Source organism: Echinops telfairi, unplaced genomic scaffold, assembly GCF_000313985.2.
Source record: "Echinops telfairi isolate 266 unplaced genomic scaffold, ASM31398v2 ScPeMD7_7457;HRSCAF=8495, whole genome shotgun sequence".
Taxonomy (NCBI): domain Eukaryota; kingdom Metazoa; phylum Chordata; class Mammalia; order Afrosoricida; family Tenrecidae; genus Echinops; species Echinops telfairi.
In genome coordinates, this window is record NW_022111357.1 from 19042322 (window position 1) to 19062745 (window position 20424).

Below are 20424 nucleotides of genomic sequence, written 5' to 3' on the forward strand. Positions count from 1 at the left end.
GGCACCTTTGACAGCAGCAATCCGTTTTCTCATGGAAGCTAGAAGTTCAGGGTGCGGTCCCTGCGGTTCTACGCCCTCAAGCTGATTCCAATTCATAGCGCCTCTACGAGAGAGAGGGTTTCGAAGGCTGTAACCTTTACAGAAACAGACTGCCACAGAGCCACTGGTGAATTCCAACTGCTTGGCAGAGCCCTTAACTAACATGCAGCGCTGACTCCTTGTGCTGCTCCCAGGGAAATAGGTGTCTCTCTGGGGTCTCAGGAAGAAGATCTTCTGAACTTCTGCTCCTGCCCAAGCTTCATGTGGCTTATTCTAAGTCTTCCTCACCTCTGCTTACATAGCTCAAAAGAGAGAGACTCAAGACAGATCTTACACTAATCTCACCTGACTGATACATGTAACAAAGACAAGCCATTCCTAGATGGCATTATAACTGCAGGTTTAACCAAATCCACTGCCATTGAGTTGCTTCCGATTCATAGCAGCCCTATAAGAGAGCGTAGAACTGCCCCCTTTGGGTTTCTGAGACTGTACATCTCAGAAAAGTCTCATCTTTCTTCTCGGGGAGGGCTAATGGGTTCAAACCGTTGACCTTGCGGTTAGCAGCCTAACATGGAACCCACTATGCTGCCAGGGCTCCTTCACTACAGAGGTTCAGATTTTTTGAGAACACAATTCAACCACTAACAGCCACTGCCTTGTCTTTTGATAATCACATACTTGTTTTTCTTTAGTTCTAGCTCCTAAGGCCTCCTCCCCTCGAACAAGGAAAGAACTCGAGTACAGAAAGGCAGAAATGACAAGTCAAGAATCAGTGCACATCCTGTCTCCACTTGACTCCCCCAGGTTACTGATTACATTGGAAACAAGCACGCCAGTCAGATAGTTTATCACGTATCTTGGGGAGGGAGGGGACAGTCAGGGCTCTGTGAGCAGCTAAACCTTAAATTCCAGAAAGATACGTGATTGTAAATAAGGGATTTCTAGGACAGTAAGTCAAAAAGTATAGTTACAAAATCACAGAAACCTTTACTAATGAAATATCCATCCAGTTGGTGCTTAGAGATGAATTCAAATATAATGGAAGAAGTACAAAATACATTCCTGCCCTCCAAGAGCTTATAATCTAGTAGGGATGAATACATATCTGAGACCTCCTTGCTTAACATTTGCTGTGCAGCCAATCTTACAGATGCTCAGCTTCCTGGATCCATTGCAGTTCAATTCTGAGCACTAGGTGTGCAGAAGGCCTTGGTTTACCGCGGGAGCACTGAATCCTTTCTGGAACCTCCACATTGATCCAGCCTCCGTGGAGTTCTTTCTGGCTGTTGCCCTGCAGTGGAGAGCGCTGTGCCCTCAGGCAGAATGGGTTTGTTTGTGGATTGCCACCACTCCCCTAGCCAGCCCAGGGAGGAGCATTTGCCTTTGGGCACTTGCCTTGGGTTGTCCTTAATGGAAATTAGGGCAGTAGGGTGGCATAGGCCTGAATTAGATAATGCCTTGATGAGAGCCCAGAACCAATCCTGTACCTTTCTCTCATCTGCAATAGACTATTCTGCACCTGCACTGAACGGCTTTGCTCCAGCCATGGTTTTGTGACCGGTGCCTTTGTTCTCCGGGCCCCATTGAACCCAGTGGCTGGATTTCTGTGAGTCCTTGGATACCTTCGAAGCCCTGGTGGCACAGAGGTTTGTGTTGGGCGGCTGCTAACCCAAACCACCAGCATCTCCGAAGGAGAACGGCCGGCTCTCTCTTCCCACAGTCTGGGAAACGCACAGGGCAGTTCTACCCTGCCCCACAGGGTTGCTGTGAGTCAAAATCAACCCCATGGCAGTGAATTTGCTTTGGGCTTGTTAAAGACCTAATGAACAAGCCTCTCTAACTGACACTTGAATTTGGGCTCTCTTCTCCTCAAGCTCATAGGCTATGCCCCCAGAGACTGATTCAGTTTAGCCTCACTTACCTTCTCCAGGTATTTCTGAGCCTACTCGTTCTTAGGTTGTAACTTAGGAAAACCAGGACTTTGAGGGTAAAGGTTTTACATAACCAGCGTCCCCAGGAGGTGGTAAAGAAGACACTCAATAGGGACCTAACCAGGGCACGTGTGAGCTACAGCCTCCCTCCTCATACCTTGTCTCCTACCAAGATGATGCCTGTCGGGGCAGGACCGGCTGAAGGACACGCCCCGCAGCCCGTGTGGGAATGACGCTTGCCATCCACTCTTCCCTCTGTGAAAGGCCATAGCCACCGAGCCTTAGCCCTGGAAACGAGAGCATTTCCGGTGAGGGAGCACCCGCTTATTTTTCTACGCTGTCAGCATGTTTCAGAGGCCAGTGTCCACCCGCAGTGTCCACCCTCGGGCACCTCCACTGAAGAGCGGGGTCTCCAGTGGGTGCGGCCCCAGCCGGCTGCGCGACGCCGGCTCGCTTTTCCCCGGAGTTGGGCACGTCTGCCAGGACCTCCTGGAGCGGCTGTGCCACTTCCTGCGGCTTCGGGGCGCTGTGCCCAGGAAGGGCAAACGGTGGCGGCGGCGGGGTGATGAGAACCCGCGCAGCTGGCGGCTGCAGAAGGAGCGCTGCTCGGCCGAAGCGGACGTGGAGAAAAGCCAGCGCTGAGCGCGGCGCGCCCGAGGAGAGGGGAGCGAGGATGGGTGGGCCAGTCCCCACCAGGGCAGCCCGAGGGCAGCGGCACGCCCCGACCCAGGGGTCCCTTAGTCTCTGCAGCCGCTGCCAAGTGGGGAAGCCCCATCAAGTGCAGAGCCGCCTCCAGCCTGAGGTGGGCGCCCACCCACCCAGGCCACGGGAGTCTCACGGAGCCGGGGTGGGGGGAGCGCAATCCGAGCCTCTGGGGCTCCGGTTCCGAGGCCAGGGGCAACATTCCCGGCCCAGGGAGCCCAACACGGATCCTGCAAAGCCAAGGCCGACAGCTTTTCCGTGGGCTCGGCCCTTGCACAGCCCGAAGCCAGCACCCCGCGGCGGCAGGCAGGGCTGGGGCGGCGCGGAGGCAGGGGATGGCGGCTGGGGGGAGCGCCCTTCGCCGCCGGCTGTCCCTCCCCTCCCCCTCCCGCGGCCTTTTGCACACGACGCGCCGCGGGCCGCTTCACACGGGGCAGCGGGGCCGGATAAAGCGGGCCGGGCGCGGGGCGCAGAGCGAGAGCGCGGCTCGGCAGCGGGGGCGGCGGAGGCGCGCGGCGGGGGACTCACACGCGAGGCCCTCGGTGCGGGCAGGTGGGCGCACGCGCCGTTGAGCGTCCGTCGTGCCACTTCGAGGTGCGCCCGGCGGTGCGGGCGGCGGGCGGGCGGCTGGTGGGTCCCGCCGAGGCTGCATGCGGGCCTCGGAGAAGCGGCGTCTGCTGGACAACCCGCGCAGAGCCCGGTAGGACGGGGCCCCGGGGCGCAGAGGGAGTGTGCGCGCGCGGCTTCGGACGCACCTCCTCGTTAGCCATCGGGCCAGGGCACGGTTTGGCGGCGTCCTGCACCAGGACCGCGTGGGCAGGGTGGGCTGCGATGCGGGGAAAGGGGACGGAGGGCAGGGGCCCCTTCCCTGGGGCCGAGTGCAGAACCTGAGCCCAGCCCGCCTGGGGAGGGGGAGTCGGCTGTCCGGAGCCCTGCCTCTGAACCAGCACTTTGCCCTGTGGCCGCTCCACCCTAGGGAGGCCCTGTACCCACAAGTGCGCGGTGGGGGGAGGGGACAGGGAGGGTCTGCTCTTTTCCCCAAGTCTGAGCTCTGTTCCTTCTACACGCTCCACTGAAGCAGCCCCGCCCCTTGGCCAGTCCTTAAGCCCTCCCCGCCTCGGGCCCTGGCCTCAGGACAGGTCTTTCTCCCAGCCCCTCTTCTCCCTCACGCAGGAGGAACTCCGAGGCCCGTGTGCCATCCTCTCCCTGCGCCCAGTGACCCCACAGCACATTGGGCAGGAGGCAGTCCTCCTTGCCCCATCCCTGAACTGAGTCTCCCCTCCGCCTCTACAGGTCATACATGGGATCTATATGGCAGGAAGGGTCGGGCTGGGTCCCTCTCCCAGGACCTAGCCTTAACCTACAGACCATTGAGCTTGCGGCCGAGAACAACCATTACTGCCATGCCCAGAGGGATCCTGGTAGCCACCGTGACCCCAAAAAGGATCGGGCCCGGCGCCAACTGTATGTGGCCTCTGCCATTTGCCTGTTGTTCATGATCGGGGAAGTCATTGGTAAGAACCTCTCTGCTCACTACCTAAAGCTGCGGCCGGATGACCCCCAAACTTAGGGATTTTACCTGTAATGAGTCTTAACTGCTCCATTGATTACAAAGGGCTAGGCCTTTGATGTAGGCATTTCCCTGTGCTGTCTTCCTCCTCTGCTGTCCTATGGGTGCTGTGTGCCTTTTTGTGAGAGAAGAGGAAACTGAGGCACGTTGCGGTTAAGCTACCTGTCTGCCAGGCCATCCAGCTAGTCACTTTCTCCTGAGAGAGGCCCTGGTGAATTTGACCTGGAGCCCCACAAGCTTACCCAGCAGCCACCTAGGCTCTTTTCAAAGCCCACTCTACATATCCCTCAGATATGCTAAATGCTATTGCGTTTCCAAAAGATCCTTGAAGTAGGTTTGCCCAACCATAGCCCTAGGGTCTTGGTTGAGGGAAGGAGACACGTGGTGATGGCCTAAATTCCCTCTGTCCTTTGCAGGAGCACTAGCTAACCTGTGGCCCCCCTCCCCCACTTTCCTGTTATATCAGGGGATTGGTTGTGATCACTGCCTCTCCCCCCTGTCCTCACGTGTGTCCCACTCACCTTGGTAGTGCAGGCTCCGAAGTATGGACTCCTCACATCTGGGCTTCTCTCAGTGCTAGAGATGGAGGAAGGGCCCTGATTGCAGGCTGCAGCCTTCCGCAGGCCAAACACCTTTAGGTTTCAGGCACAAATGCCTCTTCGGACTGCTTGCGGTTAGCAGCCCAACCTTTTCACCCTTTGGTGAGCCCCGGTGGGGCAGTGGGCTACACTGAGCAGCTAAGCACAAGGTCAGTGGTTTGCACCCACGAGTTGCTCCAAGGGAGAAAAACGAGGCTGTCTGTACCCCTAAGAAGTGCAAAGTCTCAGAAGCCCAAAGGGGCAGTTCTCTCCTATAGAGTTGTTAGGAGTCAGAATCAACTTGATGGCAGTGGGTAAGTAGGTCTATCCCCGTTTCCTGAATGGGCCAGTGCAAGGTCAGAGTTAAGGCACATGCCCAAGGTGGCGCAGCTAACGGGGCAGAGGACTTGAATTCATTGTGCCTGCCTCCCGAGTCTGTGGTTTCTCTGTTGCACACACAGTTTGGAGGGGGTGGTCCTGGCCCCCTGAGGAGCTGATGAGGACCCTCTGCCCTCATTGTTCTCCCCCTGTAGGTGGGTACCTGGCACACAGCCTGGCAATCATGACCGATGCAGCCCACCTGCTCACGGACTTTGCCAGCATGCTCATCAGCCTCTTCTCCCTCTGGATGTCCTCCCGGCCAGCCACCAAGACCATGAACTTCGGCTGGCAGCGAGCTGGTGAGGGCCCTGTTCAGGCTGGAAATGGGCTTGGGGGCAGGGGCAGGTCAGAGCCTGGCTTTTCAGTTGGCTGCAATAGGTGGAGGCCCAAATGAGGCCACTGTGGGGGCGGGGAGGTGACCTGAGTTGGGGAAGAGGATATCAACCCGGATGTCCACCCTTGGGATGCCCAGCCTGTGAAAGAAGGGAGGTCACCTTCCTAAGGATGCAGAGCTCATCCTGATGCAATAAATGAATTTGGCCTCAAGCCTGCCCCGAAAGCCCATCCAGAACAACCTTCTGGAAGATAAAGGTTTTAAACCAGTAGTTCTCAACCTGTGGGTCGCGACCCCTTTGGGGGTCAAAGGACCCTTTTACAGGAGTCACCCGATTCATCACAGTAGCAAAGTTACAGTTATGAAGCAGCCACGGAAATAATGTTATGGTTGGGGGATCACCCCAACATGAAGAACTGCATTAAAGGGTTGGGGCACTAGGAAGGTCGAGAACCACTGCTTGAAACCCTAGTGAATGAGACTCGGTGCTGGGTCCTCATTTCCACCGTCACAGCCTCTCAAACCTGCTCCAGCTGAACAATGGGTACATCGTTTAACAAGTCCTTCGGTTTTTATTCTTAAAAAAGCATGGCAAACAAAAGAGGGTGACTCATGACTTCTGAAGTTTGACGGCCTCCCATATGTGAGCGCACTGTCAGCCATGCCCTCCGCAGAGCCCGGTGGCATGCAGGCTCTGGCTTGGCAGTCCGGAGCCTAGTGATCATGGAGGTTAGGGGTGGGGCGTTGAGGACTTTTCTCAGCTCTGGCACCACCTGCTGAACTTGCCACTGGGGGGTCTGGGTGTTCCTCAGAGATCCTGGGAGCTCTGCTGTCTGTACTGTCCATCTGGGTCGTGACGGGGGTGCTGGTGTACCTGGCGGTGGAGCGACTAATCTCTGGGGACTATGAGATCAAGGGAGGAGTCATGCTGATCACCTCAGGCTGTGCTGTGGCCGTGAACATCATGTGAGTGTGTCCTCTTGCCCACAAGGCCCCCCATTCATCCCCCTCACCCACTCTTGGTGGAGGGAGGTCATCACCACGCTGCGGAGACCACAGGGACAGAACTTCCCCAGTGTGCTGAGCTCTGGCGCCTGAACACTTGTGTCCTATTTGAGGTCAGGTGATGCATAGCGACCCCCTGTGACTTTCCAATACTGTAATGCTTAACGGGAGCAGAAGCCCAGTCTACCTTCCTCTGAGAACTACCGACCATGGGGAATCGCAGCTCGACGCATACCCACGACACCACCACGGCTCTTCTGGCCAAGGCCATCTGCAGCTGCGGGTCTGGGCCCTCATCAGCTTCCCCTGTTGCCTCTTCCCACCCTGTCCCATAAGCATCCGTGACCTTGGAGGCCCCATACCTGCAATAGGGAGGGAAGAGTCTGGCTCCTGCAGGACCAGGTGTCTGGGCTCAGAACTGAACCCACTTCTTTTTAAGCAGACGTTCCTGAGACTGGCTTCTGTGAGTAGCAGAGGGGTGGAGAGCACTGGGGTCTCATAGAGGTGCTTTCTCCCTTGCTCAGTGGCTGTGGACAAGCCACTCCCCTCTCTCAGCCTCAGTCTCCCCATCTGTGACATGGTGTGTGTGTCGGGGGTGGGGTGGGGGTGGTGAACTAGACAAGCATCATTGCTCAGAGATTCAGACTGGGCCACCAGTGTGCTCAGAATCAGCCTGGCCCTGGGGCTACGCCCTTTGCTTTGTGGCCTTTTGAGTCAGGCCTTGTGGGCTGGGCCTCTCACCCAGCCAGGCCAGAGGGGTCACACAGGGGGTAGGGGAGGGGGCGGGGGAGGTGGGTCTTGCGTCCCATTTCAGGAAGGCCAGCCATGATGGTAGTCTTTACCTGCTAACTCAGGAAGCCAGCTCAGCAAAGTCTCTGTTTCTGTAGAATGGGGCTGACCCTCCACCAGTCTGGCCACGGGCACAGCCACGGTCCCGGCCACGGACACAGCCACGGTCCCGGCCACGGACACAGCCATGGTCCCGGCCACGGACGCAGCCACGATACCAGTGAGGAGCAGAACCCCAGTGTCCGAGCTGCCTTTATCCATGTGATTGGGGACCTTCTACAGAGTGTGGGCGTCCTGGTGGCAGCCTATATTGTATACTTTAAGGTCAGAGCTGGGGCAGAGGGCAGTGGTCCAGGGGATAGGAGAGCAGAGATCATGGGGGGGGGGGGCTCCTCTCCACACAAGACCCTCATCCATGCTAGCCCACTCCCAACTCTGGGCGCAGGATTGGGAGAGAGAAGGGACTCTTAGCACTTATCCTGCACCGACCAACTGTTGGCACTCAGGCGCTTCTCCATAACCCTAAAGGGTGGTGGTGGCATTTGCTGCCCCTCAGACGCTCAGTGCCTTGCTCAGTGTCACACAGCTGGTAGGTGTGTGAGTCAGACTCAAATCCAGGACTGTGGTGCCCAAACAATGGGCATTCCACATCCTGTTGATACAGAGGATGGAGTCAGGTCTGGGTTTGAAGCCTGGCTCCACCCCTTAGTCGCCACCAGACATGGAGGGACCCATTTCCTCTCCTTGTGCCTCAGCTTCCCCATCTATAATGGGGGTGGGGAGGGGAGGCAATGAACTGAGTTCCTTCCAGTTCTGTCCAGGCCTCAGCCCCCCATGGGCATGGGGAGTGGGAAGGGTGTGTGGTCCCCCTGCCTGGGGCCCCGCCAGCAGAGGAAGTCCCCTTTGTTGCCATAGTGCTGGGTGTGAGGGTGGAGGGGAGCTGGGAGGTTTGGGGCTGGGAGGTTTGGGACTGGCCCCAACTGCGTCTCCCCTGTTTCTGTAGCCCGAGTACAAGTACGTGGATCCGATCTGCACCTTCATCTTCTCCATCCTGGTCCTGGGCACGACCTTGACCATTCTGAGAGATGTCCTTGTGGTGCTCATGGAAGGTAACCTGCCTGGGGCGCCCTGGCTGCCCTTGGCAGTCTCCCTCAGTGGAGTGCGTAGGTGGGGGTGGGACACAGGCTCTGGCACTGTGGTGGCCTGGCGTAGGCTGGCAAACCTTCTGGGGCCCCGAGCCATGCTGGCATCAAGCTGGGCCCTCGTATGTGGTAGTTCTTAGAAATGTCCCCTAGCCTGTGCCCTCCCTTTCCGGCCATTAGCCCTGAGAGGGCCACCTCCCCAGGTGTCATGCATCCTCCTGCCCAGTCAGGGTGGCCTCTGGGTGATGTCTGTGACACCTGAGAATCAGCTTTCCCAGTACCCCTCAACTCCCTGGGTCTTCCTGCAGCTGAGGTGGGGCAGACTGAGGCTCAAAAGGACCCCTAAGTCTCAGGCAAGGCTACTGAATCCACTCCCAGCTCTGGCTTTGCCCTGGACATCTCAGGGCCAGAGTGGTCTTGTTCCTGCCTTGGGAGGGCACGGCTGACTTTGAGGGGTTACTCAGTCATGGAGAGGCAAGGTGCAGGGTCTACAGTCTTGGCTTAGGGCCATGGGCCTCAGTCTGGGACTGGGGCTTGGTCTGAGGTCAGCAGAAGCGTCTAGCTGCAGGTTAGAGCCTTTTCTCCAAGACTCCATTTGACCCGGTGATGGTGAGGATGGTGCTGTTAAGATGCCCAGGGATTCCCAGACTTCCTTCTCGCCCTCCATTTACGGACAGCGTACTGAGCACCTACAGTGCGCCAGGTTCCCTTCTAGGCCCTGGGGACTACTCTGCCCTCGCGCAGTGCCGACCGTGAGAGGGGAGGCAGGCAGTAAGCACACAGACAAGTGGGGTCATTGCACATCTGTTGACGTGTGAGGAGGAAAAGGAAATGAAGGCGTGTGGGAGCTGAGGGGCGGGGTGGGGTGGCACATGCAGATCAGGGAGTTCCAGCGGAGTTGACAGTTAAGGAGCAGGAGCCAGCTGGGCACAGCTGGGATGAGTGGTCGGAGACAGACAAGCCTTTGCCCTTGCTCTCCTCAGGGACCCCCAAGGGCGTGGACTTCACGGCTGTTCGGGACCTGCTGCTGGCCGTGGAGGGGGTGGAAGCCTTACACAGCCTGCACATCTGGGCGCTGACCGTGTCCCAGCCGGTGCTGTCTGTCCACATTGCCATTGGTGAGTGACCGGGGACACCCGGGGCGGGGGGTGGGGCCCTCCGTTCTGAGGGAGCAGGGTAAGAGGATCTGGGGTCACCCCTGTGTGTCCTCCCGGCCCTCAGCTCGGAATGCCGATGCCCAGGCCGTGCTGAAGATGGCCAGCTCCCAGCTGCAGGGGAGGTTCCACTTCCACACGATGACCATCCAGATTGAGGACTACTCGGAGGACATGAAGGACTGTCAGGAGTGCCAGGGACCCTCCGATTGACTGCGGCCAGCCAGGACCCGTGCGTGGCAGGCCTAGTGTCCCCCAGACCCAGCCAGGCTCTGCTAGCCAGGCTGCTGTGTAAACTAGGCCCTGTCCTCATGTCTACTCCGCATCCCAGAGTGGGGCTCATCTTCTGCCTCCCCATCTGACTACAGCCAGCGGGGGATGGGGACTCAGGGGCACATGCAGCGGGACCCCCTTCATCCTGCCCCTAGCCGCAGGCAGGCCTGGCAGGGGGGTGAGGGGAGGGAGGCTGGCCTGCCTCTTCCCTGCCTTATGGATCTGACAAGAACTCCTGGTACAGAGCCCCCTCCTTCTGCCCATAACAATATGGTTGAGGGAGGCCTGGGACCCCACCCTCTCAGCAGGGAGCCAGGGCCTCCTCAGACCTGTCCTTACCTCAGTCACTTCAGGTTCCCTTCCTGGAGACACCAAGCAACTTCCTAGATAAGGCGCTGGCTGGCTGGCTTCCTTACAGCCCTTGACTCAGGAACAAGACACCCATACCCTTGCCAGAAGTGATTCCGGGGGAAGGGGAGAAGACATATTTCAGAGTGAGTCTCACAGGAACAGCCTTGTAGCTCCTGGGCTACTTCTCTTGTCCTGATGATGCCCCCAGGGATCGGGACATGGCTGGGCCAATACGGTCCTCAGGGTGGCTGACCTGATCAGAGCCCATGGATGGAGGATGGAGAGAGGCCGGGCACAGCCCAGTGGCCAACCGGAAAGGCTTCCTGGGTGCTGTGTGGTGATTCCTAAATTGCAGGATGGCTTGTGCCCTGGTGGCGCGCTGGGTTACGCATCCACTGGCTACTTGCAAGATAAGTGGTTCAAGCCCACTAGCCCCATCAAGATGTGCAAACTGGACCCCTCGAACACCAGTCTCCACAACCCTGAGACCAGAAGAACTAGATGGTGCCCAGCTACCACTACCAACTGCTCTGAAAAGGATCACATTGAGTGGAGTGGACTGTGTGGAGCAGAACTCAAAATCATGAAGAAGACCAGGCTTTATTGGTCAAGACTGACGGGACCTCAAAGACTGGCTTTTTCTGGTCTGGAACTGAACTTTAATCATCAATCATGTGAGACCAAACCAAAACCAAACTTGCTACCATGAGGTCGATTCTGACTCTTAGCAACTTTGTAGGACAGGACAGAACTGCTCCTGTGGGTTTCTGATGGTGACTCTTGGTGGTTCAGAACTGCTGACCTTGAGGTTAGCAGCCCAATGCATAACCACTGTGCCACCAGGGTTCCCTTTGAGATCCAAAGGGCAGCCTTCACCCAAAGGACAAAGGTCGGAGGGTTTGGAAAGTCAGAGGAATGGAAACAGGAACACAACGAAGTGGGATAAGCGGTCGAGGGGGTTTGCAACGGACAAAACAAAATGTGCGTGAGCTGCTGAATGTAACACTGATCTGTAAGCCTTTACCCACTTCACAATGAAAGTAAAAAGATGGAACCATCTCAGAGATCGTCCCAAGCAGTTCTATTCCGCCCTCTAGGGTCTCTATCATCTGAATTGGGTGGGTCTGCCCGTGTTGTAGAGACAAGAGTGAAGGTAAGTATGGTGGTCTCCCTGCCCTTCTAAGCCCTTACAAGGTCGCGCTATTAAGTCGGGATGAGGCAGTGAGCCCACCCTTATAAACAAAGCTGTGGGAAGGATAGGTAGCTAACCTGCATGGTCCCTAACTGAATCTACCCCGAGGCACCTTGGAAGGTAAAGCCTGGCCATTTCACTAAGAAACAAAAATCATTGTGGAGCACAGTTCTCTGACACATAAGGGGTTGCCATGCCTCGTGCCTAAGGATGGCTGATATGATGGCCCTGTTTCCAGATAAGAATACATCATAAAAAGCCCAAGGACTTTATCTTAAAGGGGGTGGGACCCCTAAGACTAGCTTTTTAGATAAAGTCAGCCTGCCCTTTTATGACTTATTCTTATCTGCACATGAGACTGCACACCCACCCCAAAGGGTTGTCAGTGGACTAGAGGCCACATGTGATCACTTCCTGCAGAGAATAATTTAACCCTAAAATAACATTTAAAATGTAGACGTCAATGTGATTCAAGTTGAGCCCGTGTGCCAAGTCTTTATGCCCCACCCACAGGTCCTGGCTATTGCCCATTTTTACAGAGGAGGAAACTGGGCTTGGATAGTCCTGCTTACCTGGAGTCACACCCCCTTGCTCCCCTCCCCCAGTGATGGGGATCTGGACCTCGGTCTCATTCCTCCGGGCTGCCCTCCTGACCGCAGGCTGAAGGTCTGCTCCTTGTTATACAGCTGAGACCCTGGTTCTGGCAGCACCTTCCCCACTTCAAGGCCATGCCCTGGGGGTCACAGCTGTGACTGGGGAGGCAAAGGTGCTGCTTTCACAGGCGGGCTTGGCCCAGGGAGCTCTCCCCACCCTGGGAAGGCCACGCAGACTGCAGCTGTGAGCTTCCTCACCACCCTCTGCTGTTCTTGACCTTGGGCCAGGCTGCCTGCCCTTTTAGCTCCCAGTCCCCTCCCCTCCCACGAATCTCCCAGTCCCACGCCTCCCAAGAAAGACCTCTCCACATCCCCAGCTGTGAGGGACTCCAGGGAGGACCAGGAACCCAGCTAGAGGAGCGAGGTGGGAGGCCTTGGCTAGGTTTTGGGGGACAGCATGTTCCCATCAGTGAACTAGTCACGGGAGTTTCCAGAGCAGCGAGGCCGTCAAAGCAGAACACCTGACACCCTGGGCCTGAGCTGGACCCACCACCCCTCCTTTCTGAAGTCTTCCACCCCCACCCCCCTACACACACCAGGCCAGCCCTGAGTCCCCCGCCCCCATGCAGCTGCTACAAGAGTATTTATAACTTGAGCGTGCGGGGCAAGGACACGAGCTTTATTTCGGAAGTGATAATTCCATTTCCAGGTGGGTGAAACCAGGAGAACCTAGCGGCGCCTCCCCCACTCCACCTTCACGGCCAGGGCGACCTAGACAGCCCTGCGCCCACCCAGCCCACCTAGGAATGGCCCCTCCTCACCCAACCCCAAGTGTCTGTCGGGGCGAAAGCGGTGGGGGCTGTTATCTCTGAGTCCTCCGACTGGGGCCGCGCACATCGTTAACCCTCTGTGCACCCACCCCTCTCACTGGGCGGGTGGAACAGCCCACTTGGTCGAGGAGGGAGGAGTGCGGTGTGCCACTGGCCTCTAGTGGTCCACGCCGGTAGCGCAGGGCTTCCCTGGGTGGAATGGTGCCCCCAAAGCCTCAGAAATTGCCTCCCTTCGCCTTCTGGCTTCTTCCCCTGGGGCTCGAGGGTTGCACTTGCTGTAGTAGCTGTTTTCCCCCAAGACCCTTGGGACCTGGGGGTGGAGAGGGCGGTGGGGGGTGTTGGGAGGGATGGCTTTGCTTCGCGCTGCATCTTGTCCACCTTCGCGTCGCCGCCGGCACAGGGACAGGCACGCGGTGGTCCACGTCTGTTCCACCAGTCTGCCCATCAACTATGTATCGTGCACCCGCGCGGGCAGGGAGACGATAACAAGTGCCAGCCGCCCCCGCGCCCACAGGTCAGTCCCGGGCCCTGAGCGTGTGAGCAGGCAGCGAGCACAGGGCCGGGACTGCAGGGAGGCTGAGCAGCCGGGATGGGGCTCACCCCTTCTGGGGACGGGGAAGGGTAGGGAGGCGAGGGGCTGGGGAGGAGGAGGAGGAGGAAGACGAGCGCAGAAAGCGGCACGGCAGGCACAGGGATGGACGCTGCATCTGTCCCACGCGGGCCGCGCGGCGGCTGCTCCGCGGCGCTGGTGGTGATTGGCTGACCGGGATCTGACGCAAAGCCAATTAGCTGCCTTGATTGGCTCTCGGGTCTCCCGGGCCCGGCTCGGGTGGCCACTTGTGGGTGCTAGGGCTTTTCCAGGCTGCGATATTTCTTGCGCAGGACGGAAACCGGGTCCTTGAAGAGCACCGGGTCCAGGCGGAGGCGAGAGGACACCAGGGGCATGTGGCCGAACCCTGCCGCCATCAAATTGACGCAGTCTGGGTCAGGGGGCTGCAGCTCGGGCCGGGGATCCCCAGAAGCCTAAGAGAGAGAAGAGAAATGCATTCGGGTTTTCTTGTTCTTCTGTACCCCCTCCCTGCCCTGCCCCCGGCCAACCCCTTCTCCTCACCGGGGGAGCTCTCGTCCCATAGGGCACCTTGATAGGGGGCAGCTTGGTTACTGCTGCCACCAGGAAGTTCAGCAGGACGTCCACACAGCCGGGCGCCCCGTCGGCCAGCGTCCTGAGAGCTCTGGGCAGGGAGTGGGTGAAGAGAGTGTGGTAGTACCTGTGCCAGGGAAGAGGAGAGCAGCGGAGCTCATCTCCGTGCCAAGATCGGCCCCCTCCTCCCTCCTCCTGACCTCAGCCCCGCCCTTTGACTCAATCCCCACCCCTATGCCTGGTTGCTGGCTTATGGGTCACCAATGATGTGCGTTCTGGTCCCTCCTGCACTGGGGTGTCCACACTGGGGGCTAAGGCTTAGCTGGCCCCGAGTCATCAGTCAAAGCAAGTGACACCCGTTTCAGGAAGGCTGTGGACTAAGCAGGGAACTGCACAGGCTGGGAGGGTGGGAAAGCCCCCGGCAAATCTCTACCAGGCTCCAAGTCTTCCTGCCCCCATTGTTTTAGACATGAATAAAAAGCCCCTCCAGAATTCAGTCCCTGGTCCACAGTTAAGGAGCTACAGCCAGTGCTTGGGAGGCTTGGGACAACACCCCCCACCCCACCCCTCACACACGGAACAGAGCAGCAGGACAGATCTCTTAACACTCCTACAGCTGCGGCATCCGCTAGTCTCTGACCCACGCTCTGCTCTGCTCGGTTCAAAAGACAACTCTAGTGACTGTTTTGTGGTGCCCCTGTGTGACAAGGGCTTTCGTGCTTTAGCACACCAGCCACGTGAGGCGGCCCTGTGTCATTATACGGGTGAGAAAATTGGCTCATGAGAGGTAAGAAGGCATGTCCCCCGAGCCACACTACTGGAAGTGGCAGAGCTGGGCCTTCCACCTGGCTGCCTGCTATGTCCACTCCCATGCCACCCTGCTCCCAGCACGGGGAGGGGTCTCCAGCCCTCTGACCCTGTGCAGGGCACGCACAGGCTGTACCTATGGTAGAAGGCGGCTGAGGTGAGAACCATGGAGAACTCGTTGGCCTTCTCAGCAGTGTAGCCCCAGCCACCCCGGGCCGAGTCCCAGAAGTGGCTCATGGTCAGAAAGCCCACCATCCGCTCCGGGAAATTCTGCCACACCACAAAGGCAAAATCCACCTAGGGAGGATATTCCAATCCTTTAGGAGGTGTGAGGAAGGACTTCCCATCCCACTGGGAGCGTCTAGCGAGAGGGAGGCAAGCCCAACCCGGCCAAGGAGCTGGAATGGCTAGAAGCATCCTGTGGAAGCTTTGGGGGTGGGGGACAGCTTGGGGGAGCATTTCCAGCTGGGAGCCCCTCAAACAGTTTCCAAAGGCATGTGTAGGAGCCTCTGCTGGATGTCTACTGGGGGCACTGATTGCCCGGGGTCATTGTGAAGGCAGAGGGTTGGGCTCTCTGGATGACAAGGACCTGCTGTCACTGTCCCCACCACACCAGGCTCCTCTTGGGCCCAGCCGCACCTCACTTGTGGAAAGACTACAGTGGGCGTCGAGGCTGAGGATGGCATCCGTGTTGATGGTGCTGTGTGGGAAGAAGCGATCACTGGCCTGCAGTGGGAGGGCGGAGACCACCACTCAGCCAGGGCCCCCTCCCGGCTGCCCAGCCAATATCTGAATACCCACGTCCACCCTGGCTTTCCAAAGTCACCCCCTTCCCTGCAGCCCTGGTCAGATTGCTGCCATCCTTCCACATTTCCTCAAGCCCCAGGGTTGTCCCCCTCTTCATCCGAGGTACCGACACCTTCCCCCCGGTCCCCATGTCATTTTTTTCCAAAGGGGGCAGTGGTTAAAGCAATGAGGCCTGCATTCGAAACTTCAGACCCAGTGCCAAGTCTGGCTTTGGCTCAGACCCAAACAACTGAACCCACGTGTGCCCGCCACAGTTCCTTCCCAGCAAGCAGCGGTGGAGCCCACCCCTCTACATCCTGACCAGCCCTCACCTTCCTGTGCCCCTCCATGACTGTCAAGGGGACGGCCGTCTCGGGCCACTTGCCCCTGGGTGGGGGTGGCCTCTCACTGCTCCAGAGAATCAAAACCTAGACAGGACGAAGGGTGGTCCTGGGGGCTGGGGGCGGGGAGGCAGCTCCGGTGGAGGAAGTATGGGGGGACAGGGCATACACGCATCCTGAGGCTGAACCCAAGGCCCCTTTATCATTGCTCTGCCCCTGCCACGCGCTTCTGCCGCTTAGCAATCCCTGTGATGTGAAGGAGCCGCCTGTGCTGGCTTAGTGGTTGAAGCGCTTGCCTGGGGCCTGCTCCATCTGCACCCTGGCCGGCCGGCCTCCTCTGCAGTGCTCTCTACCTAGCTGCCCACTGAGGACGTGAGACCTGACATCCGTGTGCTGAATCGGAAACCCGGTCGAATTCTTTGGTACTCAGAACACGGCTGCTGAGTGAGCGAGCGAGCGAGCGGCTGGCTTCCCCTGCCTCCTCGGGCTTTCCAGGTATGGCCACCTCAATTTCCACTTGGGGGAGAGGAGAAGAGACTTGGGGCTTAAGAAGAGGGAAGAAAAGGCACTCGAAGCTCTCCCCACCCCCCGCCCAAATGGGTGGTCCTTCATGGAGGGCTGAATGTTGACAGAGGCCCTTCCCTGACCCTCGCTCCCACCCTGGACCCCAAGCTGGCAGAGGCGCAGACCTGGGCGCAGTGCTGGGAGCCTGCCACCGCCTGGATGAGCTTCAGGGGGAGCTGGGCGGAGGCCCCCACCTGGATCAGGGCACTGAACCCGCCCATGGGTCGGGAGCCTGCGGAGAATGACATACAGGCCATCAGGAGGGGGCAGGATCCCATGGAGGGTGACCTGCATGGGAGACTGGGTCAGGAGAAATGTTGTGGGCTCAGAGGGATCTTGGCGGGGCTGGATGGATGAGACGGGGCAAGCATGGGGAGTGCGGATTCGGGATTCGGGATTTAACTCTCTTCCCCAGGGCATACCCTGCTGCAGGTGGTAGAAGGGGTAATCCTGGGGGCTTGTGGAAAATGTCGGCAGGGCCAGGAGTGCCCCTGGGGGGTTGTTCCACATCAGGGAGGGATGGGCAGACACTCCAGAGATCCGGTCCTGAATGATCTGAAAGGACAGAGGGGCTGTGCAGAGGGGGTGGCCACAGTCTCAGACCCTGTGGACGGAGTCTTAGGAAGTGAGGTAGGGCATAGTCCCACACTGCCCCCTTCTGGCTCCGAAGAGGGCAGTGGCAGCAGCAGCAGATCCCTGGGCTCAGGGGGTCCCATGCAGATGGCCAGCAGAGGGCACTCAACGATGGTGTCCCAGAGGGGGCAGGCAGCATTGCTGCTTCCCTTTGCCTCACCCAGGAAAGGCGCTGCCAGCAGGTCATGCCATCTGACCACGCTCATCATCCCTCCCTACATCGGGGCCAGGGGGCGTGGCCCCTCCTGTGGAGTTGGCCCCTGGTGGAAGCCCCTTTGCCACTGCACTCCCCTTGCAGGTGGAGAGACTGAAGCCCAGATTGGTGGAGGAACTAGTCCACCAGCGCTCTCACAGCCCAAATTCTGATCGGTTCCATAGGTACCTTCCAAAAGGAGACCCACGCCCACCCCCAGAAGATGGTATGGAGGGAGAGGGGTGGGCCGAGGAGGAAGCGATGGGGCATCTAGGGGCTCCCCTCACCTCCAGAGTAGTGTGGATGATCTTCTCCACTGAAGAGAAGTAGGCATCCCACAGGAACTGAGTCTGCTGACGCAGGGCCAGGACGCGGGCAGGTGGCATCTGCTGCAGGGCAGCCGCAACCTGGGCACAGAGGGAGAAGAGGAGGTGGCCAGAGTTTTGGTAGGCCCCGATTGACCCTGGGTGGGGGGGAGGGAGAGGAACCTAGGATCAAGACATGGGGATCAGAGCCCTTTCTCCAGGCCCCTCCACGTGGGCAGTGGTGACCACTGTGGCCACGCCCCAGGTAACCCAGGCAAGCAAGAGTTCTGTGGCCAAACCCAAGTCCATCGCCATGGGGTGGATCCCACCCCATGGACACCTACCGGAAGGAGCAGAACTGCCCCCCGGGGTTTTAGAGACTATCATTCCTGGAGCAGACTGCTTCTTTCTCCCCCCCAGAGCAATGGGTGGATTTGAACCACTGACCTTGTGGTTAGCAACCTAACCCTTAACCCAATGTGTCACCAGGGCTCCCTCAGTGGTCACTTGGACATATTAACTGCTACTTCGTGACGGCAGACAAGGTCCTTCACCTCTCCAAGGCTCCCTTTCTTCTCTAGCCCTGTACAGCAGGGCTAGAGACCCTCCCCTGATTGCGAGGGTTAAATGAGATACTGTGAGTTTTCTGGTTCAGAGCCGTGCCCGGCACACTGAGAGTCTCAGCAAATGGTAACGAGTGATCAAGCTCCCCCTTCACACTCAGTTCTCGGACACATGAGGCAGGTTGGCCTGTACGAGTCTCAGACCCAAGCAAGATTCCTCAGATGCAAACGTCACTGTCTATTTTGCTTTCCCACCCCAAGCTCCCTGGAGGCCTGCTCTCTGATTTGGGGTCTTCTGTAGGTGTCTCTGATACTGGGCCAACCAGTGAAGCTGGGCTTATGGAGACCAACCACCAAGCATCATGTGTCCCATTGTACAGATGGGAAAACTGAGGCTGAACGAAGACGGTCCGGACTTGCTGGGGCAGAGAAACCTCGACGCCCAACTTCCAGCCAGTGCTCACTCCCAGGATCCTTCAGGAGTCTGCCTCCAACTCATTCAAAGGGAGTCCCATGTGGGGGCTAATTTATCAATATACCTAGATGGGGGGTGGGAACAAGGACAGAGGCCAGCCTGGGCGCTGGGGTCCTGGAGCCCCTCCCTTGTCTGGGCCCAATCCCGAGCCCAATGAGCTACCTGTACCGGGAGCCTCTCATCAGCTACAATGGCTGCCTTGGTCCAATCGATGACCTCAGAGAAGGGCAGCTCCCAGCGGGGACTGAGAAGCACGGGGACACAGCCAGCCTGAAGGAGAAGGGGGTTGCTGAGGCACCCCGTCCCACCCCGCACCCTGTCACCACGTCTGGCCTCCAAGCCAGCAGCTACTGCTGAGGGGGGCAAGAGGCAAAAGGAGAGGAAGGTGGTGGTGGGTTTCGTGGGGTGGGTAAGGCAGTGGGCAGCTCAGGAGTGAGAGGCAACTGACTGGGGGAGGCCCAGGTTGGGGTTGTACCTGCAGGGCTTGGAGGAAACGGGAGGCGGCAGAGTGGTGGCTGGGGATGAGGCAGAAGGTGGCTCTGGGTAGTGTTGCCCTGCCGAGGGTCCTATGGAAATACACGAGGGTGTCCTGCATACCAGTGGCCTGAGAGAGCATCCCACCACCCCACCTCCGGGGTTGGCTCCCTCAGGGTCCCACAGCACCCACCTCCGTGTTCTCACATGACTTCACTCCCAGTCTCACACTCACACACTAACACAAACACTGGCCTCCTCTCTTGGGGAGGAGGAGGCAGGAGCCCTGGGTTCTAGCGCCAGCCTCAGCCCTCTTTCCTTTCCCTGGGCCTCAGCTTCCTCATCTGCAAAATGGATACGGTGGGCCCCGATGTTCCCAAGGCCTGATTAGCAGAGGCGCCTCTATGGAAAACTCGTGCTAGGGACGGGCATGGAAGTTGTGCCCATGTTGGAACATCTTTGAGACCAGTTCCCACTCCGGCTCCCAAATCAGAGACCAGTTGGCTAGTCTTTGGCTGATCACAGACGCGCCCCATGAAAAGGACCACTGTACCCCCTGCTCTGCCCGGTGGAGGGCCCTGTGCTCAGCTTCTTCCCTTTCTACCCTCAGCAGAGCAAGACCACCAAGGCCATACCCATAGCAACCCATGGAGCAAGCTAGACCTGCCCCGTCAGGATTCCAAGACCCTAAGTCTTTACAGAAGCACACAGCCTTGTCGGTCGCCTGGGAGTTGAGGTGGGGAGCAGGGTAGGCTGATGAGCTCCAACTGCCCATCTTTTGTCCACCTTCCACCAGTAGCCACCAGCTCTCCTCTGTGAGTCATACAAACAAAAACTAAACACTCGCCGCCATCGAGTGGATGCTGACTCACACACAGCGGCCCTATGGGACACGCCGTAGAACCGCCCCTGTGGGTTTCCGGGACTCTTTACAGGAGTAGAAAGCTCTGTCTTTCTCCCGAGGCAGCTGGTGGTTTCAGACTGCTGACCTTGCAGTTAGCAGCCCAGTGCGCGGACACCACTAGGCCATCCGGGGCTGCTCAGTGGGCAAGGGAGGCTCTCAGGTCCAAAGTATTCCTCGGAACTAGTAGTGATCGCTCCACAACCGGCCGGGCAGACTGCTCGGTGGCACCCCCTTCCAGCGGTGCCCAGGGTATATGTTATACCTGCCACCCATCCCTTAGCAACTCTGCTTGTTTGACTGGGCCATGCAGGTGGTTGCCCTCCGCCACTCTGCCACACACAGTCTCTGGGCACCCCTCACCTGAGTGGCCC

The 20424-nt window shown here is 58.5% G+C and overlaps 2 protein-coding genes across 7 annotated transcripts in view; one reads left to right on the forward strand and one right to left on the reverse strand.

Moving 5' to 3' along the window:
- Window positions 1-3305: 3305 nt before the first annotated feature.
- Window positions 3306-10962, forward strand: SLC30A2 (solute carrier family 30 member 2). Its single transcript, XM_013005382.3, has 8 exons — window positions 3306-3375; window positions 3969-4189; window positions 5357-5503; window positions 6351-6504; window positions 7431-7656; window positions 8336-8441; window positions 9458-9592; window positions 9696-10962. The coding sequence occupies exons 1-8, from the start codon at window positions 3326-3328 to the stop codon at window positions 9839-9841; spliced, it is 1185 nt and encodes a 394-aa protein (XP_012860836.2). The 5' UTR covers window positions 3306-3325; the 3' UTR covers window positions 9842-10962.
- Window positions 10963-12695: 1733 nt separating this feature from the next.
- EXTL1 (exostosin like glycosyltransferase 1) overlaps window positions 12696-20424 on the reverse strand; it is a 13929-nt gene continuing 6200 nt past the window's right edge. The window contains exons 2-11 of one of the 6 annotated variants that reach the window (XM_045299115.1): window positions 19151-19241; window positions 18838-18945; window positions 17620-17739; window positions 16929-17061; window positions 16632-16738; window positions 15934-16029; window positions 15455-15541; window positions 14952-15112; window positions 13979-14099; window positions 12696-13890 (exon numbers count right to left, since the gene is read on the reverse strand). In XM_045299115.1, the coding sequence (XP_045155050.1) occupies window positions 13714-13890; window positions 13979-14099; window positions 14952-15112; window positions 15455-15541; window positions 15934-16029; window positions 16632-16738; window positions 16929-17061; window positions 17620-17739; window positions 18838-18945; window positions 19151-19241 (1201 nt within the window). In that variant the 3' untranslated portion in view covers window positions 12696-13713. Of the gene's footprint in view, window positions 13891-13978; window positions 14136-14951; window positions 15113-15454; window positions 15542-15933; window positions 16030-16631; window positions 16739-16928; window positions 17062-17619; window positions 17740-18837; window positions 18946-19150; window positions 19242-20424 lie in introns of all 6 variants that reach the window. The other 5 variants (XM_045299114.1, XM_004705090.2, XM_045299116.1 and 2 more) reach the window with 5 other exon arrangements.